We start from the raw sequence: 14,950 nt of genomic DNA on the forward strand, positions 1-14,950 counted from the left end.
AATCAAAGCAGTAAATTTAAACCTCCGAATTCAATACCTCCCAAGCCCGCATGAAGTACTGCTGAATTGAATAATTCATGCTGCCTATATAAATAAACATATAAGAAAAAGCAAACCACAGAAAAATCACTCTCTTGAGAATAGAGGAACAATTTCTCAATCAAATACTTGCCAACTAAATTTATGAGCACATCAAAAAGATCAATCATGATCAAGTTGGCTTTATACCCAAAGTGTAATGTTGGTTTAAGACATGTAAATCAATAAATGCAGGTTAAAACTAAAGAATATCAGAAAGACTAAGATCACAGGTCATCCAAATGCATACAGAAAAGACTTTTGGCAAAACCCAGGATCTCTTAATACAAAAAGCCCTGTCTGTAGACTCTACAAATGAAAAGAACATATCTCAACATAGCATACGTTGTGTGCCAGAAAACTATAGCCAACATTATAGGAAGTGGGGAGAAATTCAAAGCACTTCCACTAAAATCAGGAACTAACCCAGGTGTCCACTCTGTCCACTCACAGGATTCTTGCTAGAGCAAAACAGGGGAGAGAAACAGAAAGACACAAAGAGAAAAGGAAGACAGCCAAGTGTCCTCATTTGTATATGATATGGCTGTACACAGAAGACTCCTGAAGACTCCACCTGAACTTCTGAGAGATGAGAAAGATTTTCTTCCAAGTGGTAGAAGATGAGATTAACAGTTGTCTTCCTAATCACCAATGGCAAACACTGTGAAACTAATCACGAACACAACCGCACTAACAACTGCCACAAAAGAGAAATACCGTAGAATAAAGCTAACCAAGGCTGCAAACAAACTCTACAATGAAGATTTTTAGACGCTGAAGGGGACACTAGGAAAAGGGTAGACCTCCATGTTGCTCGCGGAACCAACAATTGCCATCTGAAATCCCTTTATCCCTCTGCTAGACATACGCAAGTGGCACTCCTCCTGATAGGGCATGTCACAGCTCAGTGTCTCTGTTCTCCCAGATTCAGGAAATCTCACCCTCAGGAAGACGGTACCTAGACACATGGACAGCCTCAGTAAGAGACCCACCACCACTCTTCAGTCTGTCCGGGACTCTCACCTCAGCCACTAGTCCTATCAGTGACCACTGAATAATAGAAAGATCCAAGGCTGGAGAGATGGTTTCTCTTCCAGGGGAACTGAGTTCAATTCCCAGCACCCACATGGTGGCTCACATCCATCTGTAATCCCAGTCCCAGCAGATCCAATTCTCTCTTCTGGTTTCCACAGTCACTGTCTGTGTGTGATACACAAATATACACACAGGCAAAAACCCACACACATAAAATAAAAGCAGAAAGACTCAATTCTGATAACTTATTCAGGAAAGGCTATCAGAAACATGGGGAGAATCGTTTAAAAGACTAGTAGGAAAGTTAGCATTAGAAAATATATTCTGCGTAGAATATTGATTGGTTAAAGGCTTCAATACAGACCCGAGAGAGTGGCTTCCTGATGGCACAATTTATGCCCCCAATGAAGACCATGTTAGGCATGATGGGCCTGGGATAGTCGAACACAAAGTCCCTTCGGAACAGCCACACAGATGCATGGCTGAGAACCTCTGCCAAGGACACCTCTCTCTGGAAAAGCTCAGAGGCCAGACTCTCAAACGGAATGAAAGATTTATAACATAAGTATTTCAAGGTGAGAGAGAACAGCATGTTTTTGGTCCTTTGCAGGAAGTTCATGTGGTCGGACAGCCTTGTCAGTAGAGCTGGAATATATGAAGAAGGGTTTGGACACTGTGGAGCCTCATACTCAATGTCACAAGGGATGTAGCGCAGAAAAAACACCGCAGGAATCTGGAGGTACTTGGCCAACATTGCCCCACAGGGGACAACTGGGTCCGTTAAGACCACATCAAATGAGCTGGAGTTCAGATGCTGGATCAGGGTCTCGTTGTGCAGTAGATCTGTACAAGACTTTGACAACTGTGTTGATATATTTTTGAAAGCCTCGACTATTTTAAAGAATGTCTCCATATAGTTTCCGGTTTCAAAGACCAGGTTAACGCCTCCTGCCATTTGTTGCTTATATCTCTGCTTAGTGTATGGAATGGTATAGGTCCGGAGGGTGAAGAAGTCCTCATCTTTGATGTACAGAGTCACATTTGGAGCCAGGACCACAGTCTGGTGACCCTGGGCATGGAGCTCCCTCACAACATCCCTCATGCTTAGCCAGTGGCTGCCATCCACGGGAATCACCAGCACTGTCCCACCTTCAGTCCAGGGCAAGGCACAGAGCAGAAGTAGCCCCACCAATCCTTGCAGGGGCACAAGGAGCCCCGTAGCCATCTCTGTAGAAGCTCACGGGAACAGATCTTCCTCACCGGGCTCTGCCTCTTGCTTTTGTTTTTTCATTTTATATCCAGTCCAACCTGGCCACACCATTGGGTGGCACAGGCTCCCAGACGTTAATCATTGAAGACTAAATCTATCCTTGACTCCTGCTCAACTCTTCTTCTAAACAACACAATATTGATCTTATTTCTTTCTTAAAAAAAAAAAAAAACTGTGAAAGGACACTCTCTCTCTTTAGGGGACATCCTCGTTCATATCTTGTTTTCCTCCAATTTAAAATTAAACAAGGCTGTGTATACCTATTTCATCATCTCATCCTCTGTTAGCATATTCTAACAGGTTGGCCCTGACCATTCTGATCTACAACCAAACATTTTTATCTGTAACCTTATTGGGGAACTCTCTAAAGCCTCGCTTCCCCTCCACAAGAAGAACTCAGTACACTGTAAGGTAAGGATCATCATTAAGTCAACTTGCCCCAGAAAAAGAGGATGTGTGGCTCTCTGGTGAGGTTCATTTACCTAGCTATCTCTGTAATGAGCAGGGAACAGTTTTTGAAGGTTGTTGCCAATGTAAGAATAAAGGAAGAGACTTCAAACTCAAAATTAAATGGCTTGATTATAAAGTAAGGTCTGCTGAGAATTCTGTTTGCACCTGTGGATAAGAGTCACCAAAATCTAGGTCAGTCCAACCCAGGCAATGACATAAAGTGGGCTTAACGAGCTGTTTCCCATGAGCTCCTCTCTTTGAATTAGCCTAGGGTATGACTCTGTTTAAAGTGCTATCCTCCTGGATGCTGGGGGTATTCACCCTGGCCTCTGAGTCTTCCCAGTGGACACTGCAACCACGGGCACCTCAATACTTTAACTTGGTGTAGGAGGTCCTTCTGTTTATGTGTTGCTTTCATTGGTTAATCAATAAAGAAACTGCTTGGCCTGATAGGGCAGAACTTAAGTAGGTGGAGAAGACAGAACTGAATTCTGGGAGGAAGAAAGCAGAGTCAGAGAACTGCCATAAAGCTGCCAGGTCAGACATGTTGAATCTTTCCTAGTAAGCCACGACATTGTGGTGATATACAGATTATTAGAAATGGATTAAATCAAGATGTGAGAGATAGCCAATAAGAGGCTAGAGACAATGGGCCAGGCAGTGATTTAATTAATACAATTTCTGTGTGGTTATTTCAGGTGTAAGCTAGCTGGGCAGCTGGGACAAACAAAGGGCCACCCTCCTCGTGCAACATTAACTCACTAAAGACTGTGGGAAGGAACAGAGAGATCTTTGGAAAGATTAGACATGGAGGAAATTAGAACCAAGTTCTTAAAGAATGGGCACTGCCTGAACCACAAGCTGGCAAAGGCACCAACAGAGATCTGACATAGTAACTTCTTGCTGGGATGTGCACATCACCAGTACCTCATCACAGGGATAAAGAGGAACCCTTAAAACCACATTAAAGGAGCTGGAGTTCAGTGCCTAATTAGAGGTGTGTGCAGTAGACCCAGGTACGACTTCACACAGAAGGCAGATAACTTTCTCAAATATGCCAGACCTTTCAAAAGTATCCTCAGGTGTCTCAGACCAAAGAATTTTTGAAAGCCACCAACTATACTTAGGTTCCTCCTTGGTGTAAGGAACGGTATAGGCTTCCAGGGTGGAAAATCCTTTCCTCCAAATTGTGAATTCACCTCTGGAGCCAGGACTATAGCCTGGTATCTCCCTTGCATCTCCCGATACATCAGCACCCCTGCTCCTCAGTTGAGATCAGGGCACACAGTAAGAACGGAGGTCTTGTGAGCCCTCACACGGGCACACAGAGTCCCGCTGGTGGGCATTCCTCACCAGGTCGTATGCCTCCTACATTAGTTTCTTCATCTTTACCGTCTTACCAGCAGGTCACCTGACAGAGTGGGTTGACACTGGACAACATGGCATTGCCCTGAATGAATCCATCCCTGTCCTTCACCTCTGCCCTATTTTACAGCCTCCTCCTTAAAGGATCCGATCTTTTCACTTCCTTTCTAGAACAAGTCCCAAGACCTGCTGCTCTTACCAAAGGCGCCCCAGTTCACCTCTTTTCTCCCAACCCCTGAGAAAGGCTGTGGGAAACCCCTCTCATTTTGCTACTTCCACCCCTGGTAGCCACATCTAGCGAGCTGCAGTTGGGCTCTGAATAGTGTCTGATGCCTTGGTCCCCAGTAGAAGCACTGGATGTAATCCCAGGATTTTGATTTGAAATGTCCCATAAAAAGGCTCATTGTTGAAAGCTTGGGCCCCACTTGGTGGCACTACTGAGTCAGTGGATGATGAGGATGCTAACTTATCATCCATGGACTAATGGATGCTAATCTCCATGGATTAATCTGTGGGCATATTTATACTTGACTGTCCTTTAAGGAAGTGGGGTCTAGACGTGGGTGTAGGTCGCTGGATGTGTGCCCTTAAATGTTGTCTCCTCTCTCAGAACATTTCCTCCCACTCTGCCTCCCAGCTATCATGATTGAGAGTCTCCCTGCCATGTTTCTGCCTTGCCAAAGGCCAAAGGCCAAAGAATGCAGAGAACCAGCCTACTATGAACAGATGCTTCTCAACCCATGCATCAAAGGTAACCTTTCTTATGTTAATCTACTTCTCTTCAGCCCATGTCACGGCTGCAAAAGGTCTATTTGGTGACTTGTAAGTCTCTTTTCCTATTCTCAAGAGGCACCTGGTACATTATAAAACAGAGATGATGGCTAAAAACAACTTGAACAAAACAAAGAGGTACCATTGTCCTTCTGGCTTGTTTCATATACTGCACCAAGAGATTGATTCGCAATGACCAGGAACACTATTAGCAGGTGCTGGCTGCTGTCACTTATGGGATTAGCAGGAAGGAACCCAAACTCAAGATCTAGTGACATGAATCTACGGAGGGGACTATTCAGAATTTTATATCCACACAGTGGAATAAGAGCTATTGCTATCTAAAGCACACTCGGAAAAGACCAGCTCAGGCAGTTACACACAGTAAGTTGACACAGCATTCTGTTCCCATGGACTGCTCACCTTGGGACCAAAGGGAGATAAACAAGTGCCTAGGATCTCACCAAATGAGAAGCTCTACTCTGAATGCTGAGGGCTGCAGCCTTCTGCAGTCTGTTTAACAGTGTGTAGACATTAACCTGGGCCTCCGCTAGGGTTTGTGATCCAGACTCTGTAGCATGAGGACCTGCTGGTTGGGGTTTCTATCCTACCCAGTTCCCTCAGCCAGTAAGCCCCAAAGAAATTACACAGAGATCTATATTAATTATAAACTGATTGGCCCATTAGCTCAGGCTTTCTATTAGCTCTTATAAAACGTACATTAGCCCATTTTTCTTATCTATGTTAGCCACACGACTCAGTACCTTTTTCAGCGGGACAAGTCACATCCTGCTTCTTCCATGGTCTGGGCAGGATAGAAACCCCAACTAGCAGGCCCTCATGCTACAAAATGGCACCCATTTTGTGGACAACCGAATCAACATAAAACCTGAGAGAGCTTGGGAAATAATTCTAGACAGAAAAGAATAGAGTAAAGCATAGCTTCTTGGTAGCAGCAATTTCTTGGGTCTGCTCAGCTTGCTAGAGGCAAGTGCTCTCATTTAAGAGAGGCTTCCTGACTCAGCTTTAGTTGCAAAACCCTAAAGCTCTTTAAGGGGTCCTGCCACGAAACTCTTAAATGGTGTTGATAAAAAGCTGACTGCATGCTTTTTGGTTTTCAGCGATAGCAGGAAAAAAGCTGTGCCATTTTAAAATGCCTGCTTTCTGGGCTATCCTGCCAGTGCAAACTCTGACTCTGAGACAGGAGGTCCAGCCACAGAGAGAGCATTTGAGTGCTGTTTGTGGACACACTGTTGCAGCTTGTTTGCTGGCAAAGACCTTGAAATGCCATAGAGTTGTGGCAATAAACATGGCTCTGGCCGGTACCTCTGCCATGAGGCTGGAAAGCTAAGGAATGGGCTGGATCCAGCTGTCGAAGCCATGGCTTTAGTCCTACCCATGTTGCTTAGCAAATTAAAGACTCATGTGGTCAGAAAAAGAGAGATATACAGTAAAGAGAGATTCAAAGAGGAAGAAAAACTCTAAATGTTTTACAGTGTGTTAAAAATATATGCAGGCTTGAAAAAAAGGTTAAAGTCCTTAAAATAAAAAAGAGAGAAAGAGAGTAGTTGGGTGTGGTAGTACACACCTTCAATCCCGATGCCTGGGAAGCAGAGACAGACAGATCTCTGTGAGTTCAAGGTGTGGTAGCACACACCTTTAATCCCAGGAGGCAGAGACAGGATCACTGTAGTTTTAATGATAAACAAATTCTAAAATGCTCTCTGATATTCAGTTTTCAGAAAATAAAGCAAGTGCTGGAAAGTGGGGGGGGGGGGGTAAGGCAAACCTACGCCCTCATTAGCAGCTGATGGACTCTTCACGCTGGCCTGCCAACCTTGAGCAACCGACTATGGTCTAACAGCCAGACAGACTAGCCCCAAAACAGCAGCAGGCTGATCAACACTCCGTGAAAGCCTCGAGACACCGCAGTACAAAGACTGCAGCTGGGTGTCTTGGCTCCTGAAGACAAAGCTTCAACCAGGTCCATGCAGGGTTGTTTTTGCCAGAGGATTTGCTTTCATAACCACGAACTCTAGTGAACTCTCGATCACCCAGCCTGGGTTCAACCCAAGCCGCTTGGCTAGCACGCCCCTTGGCCTGGCAGAGGAGCTGCTGTGATTGGTGCTAAGGAGGCAAGGTTGTGATTGGTCCGTTCAAATGGCTAAAGAGGCAAGGCAGGCTAGGATTGGCTCAAACGCCTTGGGTGGCTCAGGCTCCTTGGGGAGCTGTCTCGTGGACACCCTCCTGTGGAATGCCTTTTCTTGTGTGACCTTAGGGGCCGGGCCAACTCTCAGTAGTGAGGGCTGAGTGAGCTACATGGAAGAGGCAACAGAGGCGGCTGTAGTTGAGTGCCTGCAGGCCAGGCTGCAGAAAGGTCCTCCCAGCCTGTCAACAGCTAAAAACAAAGAAGCTAAACAGTTCAGGAGCCTCCAGAAGGAAGGAAAAAGAATGGGGTGGTGAATGAAGACAGCAAGATGAGGCCGGAGAAGAACGAAAAGTCATGAGGGTCAGAGGAAAGGTTATACCTGGGACCGGTGAAGAAGGAAAGGCCGTAAGGGTCAGAGGAAAGGAAGTGCAGGAGCTGGCTGCCAGAAGCACTCGGGGGAATGTCCAAGTCTTCAGGGCCAAGGGTCTTAGACCCCAACTCACTCTTAACTGTATTTTTAACCTTCTGTGTCCTGGGAGGTATTCAAAGGTGTAAAACTGTGTTCCTCCTGTCTTCTACTTGGGTAATACATGACCAAATGCAACTGAAATAGTTTGTCTAAATGAGCAATTTTGAAGGTCCTGGGGCATAGTCCTCAACTCCTTCATCCCTCCCTCCCTCGCTCCCTTCCTTCTTTCTCTCACCTTGCAATTGCAATCCCAATCCAACCTGTAACAAAGCCTCATGTGCCACACCAGGGGCCTGAGTTTCATCCCCAGCATAGAGAAAATTACAGAAGGAAGTGTGGCACAGCCGTGCTGTTCTCTTCAAGGAAGTGGAGGCGTATCTGGGAGGGGGAGTGGGGGTCAGCCTGAACTGACGCTTGTGCAGACTGGAGAGTGAATTAAAAGCAGCCTAGTCCCAGGAACAGTCCCATGTGAAAGCAGGAAAAAGGGATATCCACCAGGGGGCGTGCAAGAGCCGCAGAGAGAAGGCCTGTCTACAGGGTCATCCAGAGTTGCCGGTGGGAGGGAGCACCAAACCCTGGAAGCCTTGAAGACACAGCACTCTAGAAAGTGCTTCTCCACTGTGGGTGAAGCATCCCAGGCCCTAAAACTATGTCCAGTAAGCACCTTTCAGATGGACATGTAGAGGGATGGGAACAGGCCTGCAAGAGGGTATCAATTTATTCCATTACAGGGGCTTTGCCACTAAATTACCTCAGTGGCACTTTGGTCAACTATTAACCTGGTAGAAGAAAACAGGAACAATGCACACAATCAGCTCTAATTCTTCACAGCAGTGGGGGAGGAGAGAACATTTCCAGCTCATTCTACAAGGCCATCCCGCAAAGATCAAATTGTTTCATTGAGATAGAACTCAGCACATAGGCGCTGGCCATCAAGCCTGACTACTGGAACACACATGGTGACAGAATTAATTTCTGCAAGCTGTCCCTTTGATGTCCACATGCGCACCCATAGTGTGTGCACCCTCACCCTACACTAAATAAATCATTGTAAAATGTGTGTTTAAAATGAATAAACCTTCCAATGTCTTTCCTGAATATGTACACAGAAATCCTCAGCAAAATAATGTCAGACCAAATCTAGCAACACATAAGAAGGGTCACAATAGGATAATAATAGTTACAATAGTATTGTCCCTGAAAGACAAAGTTGGCCTAAGATCAACTGCTGTAGTACACTTTGTCATGGAGCAAAGAAAACCACGGGTGAACTTAACAGACACAAGAAGTGCATTTGACAAAATCCAGCAGCCCCTTTATCGTAAGAATACAAAACAAATTAGTGACAGTTGGAAATTATCTCAATGTTTTAATCCGAGGATCTACCCAAATATCTCTAGGTATATGTAATGGTGAAATGCTAAATGCTTTCCCTCTGAGACTGGGAGCAAAGAAAGAACGTCTTCCTTCCTAATACACTCTAACTAGGCAATTCAGCAGCAAAAACAAACAAACAAACAAATAAAAGTCCTCTCAGGCTGGAAAGAAAGAAATACATCTCTACAGCGCACATGATCTTCTACTTAGAAAATCCTAAGGAATCCACTACAAACGTCAAATAAATCCAGCAAGTTTACAAGATGCATGACCATTATCCAAAAATTGATTAGATTTCTATATATACTGGTAATATATAATTCAAAATTAAAATGGAACAATCCCACTTAAAATGACACCTAAAACTAAAATGCTTTGCTGCTCTTTCAGATGACCAGAGCTTGGTACCTGGCAACTATTTCCGGTGGCTCAAAATTATCTGTTCCTTTAGCTGCAGGGGCTCCTACTCCCTCTTCTGGCTTCTGCTGGCACCCTCCACACACACACACACACACACACACACACACACTACACCTCCACACAGACGCATGCACAAATGCACATAAATAAAACATTTCAGTAATAGATGAAAGTGTGAGTCTTAAATGAAAAGCACAAGACAGTGTTGAAGGCTGTTCAAGAGGACCTAAACGCGCAGAAGCCCACCCCACATTCTCAAAACAGACCCTTTAATGCCCCCTGGAAAAATGGTATCAGGGATGTAAAGGAAAGCTAGGGAGGATGGCTCACTAGGCAGAGTGTTTACAGGAACAAGCCCGAGGACTAGAGCTCAGATCCTCAGAAGCCATGTGAAACCAGATGTAGATGCGTGGGTCTGAAACCCCAGCACACCTACAGAGAGGTGGGAGGCAGGGACAAATGCGTCCAATGAGTTCATGGGTCGTCTAGCCTGTCATCTACAGCAGTGAGCAATCGTCGATCCTGTCTCACGCAAAGTAGAAAGGTTGTCCTTTGACCTCCACATGGGCACCCTCGTACCTACACTCACATACACAAACATACATGCGCGCACACATGCGCGCACACATGCGCACACACATGCACATCTCATACACGTACACATAAAAAGGGAAACTACAAAGAAAAATAAGCTGGTAAGAGAGTTCTATGTAGGATGGATACATTCTACATACAACTTAACCACAAGTATAAAAATGGTTTAGAGACGCGCAATGGCCTTGATGCCCCCCCCCAAAAAAAGACATAAAAATGGCCAATAAGCAGTGGAAAAGATGGCGACTATTGAGCCATTACGGAAAGGAAAATAAAAACTCTATAGCATTCTTACCTACTAGGATGCCACAAATTTTAAGAGGAAAATAACAAGTGTTGGCAAAGATGCTAAGAAACTAGAACCTTCCATTCATTACTAGTGAGAATGTAAAATGGTGAAGCAACCGTGAAAAAAAATCAATAACTTAAACATGAAATTGTTAAATGGCCCAGCAACTCCACTCCTGAATATATATCCAAAAAAACAATAATGTAATCAAAGATTTGTACCAAAATGTTCAAACAGCACTCTTCTTAATAATGGAAACTATTCAAATTGTTGAAACTCAAGTGTTGATAAACTGATAAAATGTGAGATATTCATACCCATAATATTATTCATTCAGAAAAGTGAAGTACTGATACATGCTTCAACATGGATGGACTTTAAAAACATACAAAGAAAGCTGATAAAAAAAGACTATAAATTCTCTGGGCAGTGGCTGCGCACGCCTTTAATCCCAGTACTTGGGAGGCAGAGGCAGGAGGATCTCTGTGAGCTGGAAGCCAGCCTGGTCTGCAAGAGTGAGTTCCAGGACAGGCTCCACAGCGACAGAGAAACCCTGTCTTGAGAAACAAAAACAAACAAACAACGCCACAAATTCTTTTTGAAATTTCCAAGATATGCCGAAGTCCATGGAGACAGGAGGCAAAGGTTGAAAGGCTAAGGTTAGGGTTAAGGGTGTCTTTGGGATTGCCTGAGATGCTGTTAAATGACACTGGTGATTGTTGACAAGTCTGTGGACATAAAACTACACACAAACTGTCTTCCTTCACTCTATCAACACAACCTAAAGTCACCTGAGAAGAGAGTCTCAATTGAGGGATTGCCTAGGCCAGGTGGCTGTGGGAGGGTTTCTTGATTTTAGCTGATGTAGGGGTGGCCAGCTCACTGTGCCAGGGCAGTGCCTTTCTTGGACAGCTGAGGCTCGCCTGCCCAGGGAAATCCTGGGCCTGAGTGAGCTGGCAAGCAACTTCCCCTGAGGGTTTCTGCTTGAGTTCTTGTCCTGACTGCCCTCAATGATGGACTGTAGCTTAGAAATGTAAGCCAAAGAAACCCTTACAACAGAGAGAAAACCAGGACAAAAATCATTAAATTGTAAACATTACATGAGTGAGTCTATATGGTATACAAATTATATTTGAGGGTTTGTCTTTTTTTTTTTTTTTTTTTTTTGGTAACTCACTTAAAGCAGAAAGATAAAAAGATACGTAAAACATTTTTTAAAAACTTGAAGGCATACATCTGAGCCAGTATTACCTAAATTATTGCTAAATGTCTAGCTATTTGGACACTGATGTTGGACACCGAGTGGGAACCTCGACTCACTCCAGCATTTATAACTGATTAACAGAAATTCAAAGCCAAAACGTTTTGCAATCTCCAAATAAAGTAGCCACACATCACAGGCGTGGTAGACACTGGGTTAAATGAGGGCTTTAAAAAGTGCACGGTAGGGATGAATCAGCACTTGGGTGGGGGGTGCACCTCAGGGAGAGTGCTCTGTGAGCTGCAGACCCAAGCTTAAAGTGATTCTCTCCAGGATGCCCTCTGCCCTCTCGGTCCTTCCCCATCTCTTTCCCGGTTCTCTATCTCCCTCTCTCTATTTTTTCTTCTCTTTTCCTCTTCCCTCCTTCCCTCTCCTGCCTCCCTTTTGTCCTTCACCCTCTCCTTCATTCTCCCATTTCCAGGCTGTCCCCCGATTACATCAGCCATCCCACCCACTTCAGCTTCCCTGAGTGTCCTGAGTGCTCAGAGCACAGGTTTGTGACCCCATGGTAGACCAGACTAGTATCTTCTTTTAAACAAATGAAATCTTCCTTCCTTCCTTCCTTCCTTCCTTCCTTCCTTCCTTCCTTCCTTCCTTCCTTCCTTCCTTCCTTCCTCCCTCCCTCCCTCCCTCCCTTCCTTCCCTTTCCTTCCCTTTCCTTCCCTTCCTTCCTCCCTTCCCTCCTTCCTCCCTCCTTCCTCCCTTCTTTTCCTACCTTCCTTCCTTCTTCCCTTCCTTCTTCCTTCTTTGTCTTTCTTTCTTTCCTTCCTTCCTTCCCTTTCCTTTTCTTTCCTTTCCTTCTTTCCTTCTTCTGTCCCTACATCTTTCTTTCCTTTGCTTTTCTTTTTACTGAGATGGGACTTGAACCCAGGGCCAGGCACATGCTAGGCAAACACGAGGTTGCTCCCATTTAGCTATATCCCAAGACCCAAATCCGATCTTCACAATGATTGCAGCACTGTGGCTCCACCAGTGCCCCTGGCTCTAAGCATGCCCATCGTAGCAGGTGGGAAAGTCTGAGAAAGGCTCTCTGGGTCCACTGGAGGGTTTCTCCTCAGATGGAAATCCTAGATAAAAGACAGGAGTGGCCCGATGCCCTTCAGCTGAATTAAAAATGCACATTATGATTTCCAAAGTAGTTGCATATCCTAAGCCATAAAGAGATGCTTGTTTGGACCACCACATCTTTCTGATAAAGGCCAGAGGGCAAATGATCAGATTTTAGAAGTCACTTACATCCTGTCACACATACCTCCATAGTTGTCAATATCCCTTTAATACTATACTGACCATGCTTACTAGGCTCCTGTGAAAGCAAGACTTTGGGAGCTATAACCTCAGAATTTTGTTGGCCGACCTCTGACCATGGAATAAGCTGGTTGAAAGCATTTTGGTCTGAATTGGTGCTCTGAGTCAAATTTCCACCTCTGTGGACTAAAGGTTTCTAAGGCTCATTCAAAGGTTCTGAGACTGTCACCAGATCACTGACCCAAGCAAGAACCCTGTCTTCATCCAGCCTCAAGAACACACATCTTTGCTGCTCTGAGCCCAGCATTCCCTTGCCTACTACTGTGTCACGTGACCACTTCCGAACGACAATGGATGCCAAATACGGAAGAGGGGGCCCCAGCTGATGAGAGTCACACCTGTCTGTGAAGAGATGATGCTACCAGGAGACAGGAGTCCACCCACCTGAGAGAGTTTTTCCTTCTTCTTGCAGTGGGTGCCTCCAATGAAGATCATGTTGGGCATGACTGGCCTGGGGAATTCGAACACAAAGTCATACCGTAACAGCCACAAAGAGTTCTGGTGTAAGGCCGATAGGGACACATCTCTCTTGAGGAGATCTGAGGCAAGAGCTTCATACTTTGAATACAGACAATAAAATAAGTAGTTCTCTGCGAGGTTAACAATGAAGTTGGCCACCCTTTGGGGAAATGTCATGTGATCGGAGAATTTGGTATAGAATCTGGGGACGTAGGACACTGGGCTTGGACTTTGTCCATGCATGTGCTCTAGAGAGCATGGGAACCCTCTGAAGAGGTAGACAGAGGGCAGCTGCAGATACTCAGCCAGGATCACACCGCAGGGCATGGCTGGGTCTGTGAACAGAGCATCAAACTTGCTCTCCCTGAGGAAGCTGAGGGTGGCGGAGTCCTTCAGAAGGCTCTGGCAGTTGAAATAGCATAGGTCGATGATAACCATGTTGTTGCCGTATTCTCTGAAAGGAGCCATCAGCTGGGAACGGGGAGTAAAGTGGTTGTTCCCAAAGGTGCGGTAACGGGTCTGCAGCTCTTCAAGGTCATAGGACACCGGGAAGATTTTCCTCTTGTAGTACTTGGATTCGCCCAAAAGCAAACTGATTTCTGGTACTAGCACCGTGATGTCATGCCCCCTTTGACTGAGATGCTCCACTATCTCCTTCATGCTGAGCCAGTGGCTTCCATCCTGGGGGACCACCAGCAGCTTGTCACCTAGAACCGAGCCCCAAAGCACTAAGAAGAGAAACCCTGCAGGAACTCTCTGAGCAGCAGCAGGAAGGCAAGCCATCCTAGAGGAAGTTAAGCAACAACAGTGAACACTCCCGAAGTCACAGCACTCTGAGCTACTCCCTCTAACACACCCAGTGATTTTAATACTCCACGCCTTCCTCTCTCTTGCTCTGAATCATGCCCTCGACTACAAAGGAAGAAAAATTAATATTTAACCAATTTTAAGCACATAACTCACTTTTCATAGCTTATCAACCTTCCTCGGAGAGTCTAGGTTTTTTTAGCTCCATCTCCACTAATGGACCTCTCCCTCTCCAGGGGATCGTTGCTGCTAGCTGTTGAAGGACAACCTGGAGCGGGGTCAGCCCCCCCACCCCCTCTGCAGACCTCAGCCTCATGAGGTCAGTGGAGGAATGGCTCTCTCTCTCTCTCTCTCTCTCTCTCTCTGCTTTGACACTTTCTTGCCAACTTTGTTCACAACAGGAAGAAAGCGCTAACTTAAAAGAGGACATAATGTTCAGAGCAACACAGAGCCCTGTCCCCCAAATTCTTAATCTTCACCTTCTCCTGTGCGTCTTTAGATCCATACAACCCTACCTTTATAAGGATACCAGTCTTACTATGCTAGGACCCATCACTACCCCCATCTACAATGACGGTATCTAAGGTCAACTTCGACCTGAGCATCAACTTCAATGTTTCTTTTTTTGGGGGGATATGCAAGTTAGGCCTTAACCCCCACCCATCTTCTCACACGGTACAAACGCAGAACACAGTTATGACCAGCATATGTGCAAGACACTGAGGATACTGCCTAAGCAAAGGATATTTCTTGTTACCCTTGTAGCTTTTGAAAGAAAACCAAAATTAGCTTCTTCAAAATTAGCAGCTCAGCTGCTCACAAACTATTGGACTTAGAATCTCTTCACG

The 14,950-nt window shown here is 45.3% G+C and overlaps 2 protein-coding genes across 6 annotated transcripts in view; both read right to left on the reverse strand.

The window, feature by feature from the left end:
* The window catches only part of LOC130865255 (UDP-glucuronosyltransferase 1-6), a 101,143-nt gene that overhangs the window by 33,767 nt on the left and 52,426 nt on the right, over positions 1 to 14,950 (reverse strand). For 2 of the 5 annotated variants that reach the window (XM_057756213.1, XM_057756204.1), the window contains exon 2: positions 13,221 to 14,079. The exons of the other annotated variants lie outside the window; for them this stretch is intronic. In XM_057756213.1, coding sequence (XP_057612196.1) covers positions 13,221 to 14,078 — 858 coding nt within the window. In that variant the 5' untranslated portion in view covers position 14,079. The remainder of the gene's footprint in view (positions 1 to 13,220; positions 14,080 to 14,950) is intronic. 5 annotated transcript variants of the gene reach the window in all.
* Positions 1,424 to 2,338, reverse strand: LOC130862595 (UDP-glucuronosyltransferase 1A5-like). Its single transcript, XM_057752298.1, has one exon. It carries the CDS (start codon positions 2,336 to 2,338, stop codon positions 1,424 to 1,426), a length of 915 nt encoding a protein of 304 aa, XP_057608281.1.

The sequence above is a fragment of the Chionomys nivalis genome, chromosome 2, assembly GCF_950005125.1.
Source record: "Chionomys nivalis chromosome 2, mChiNiv1.1, whole genome shotgun sequence".
NCBI classification, from domain to species: domain Eukaryota; kingdom Metazoa; phylum Chordata; class Mammalia; order Rodentia; family Cricetidae; genus Chionomys; species Chionomys nivalis.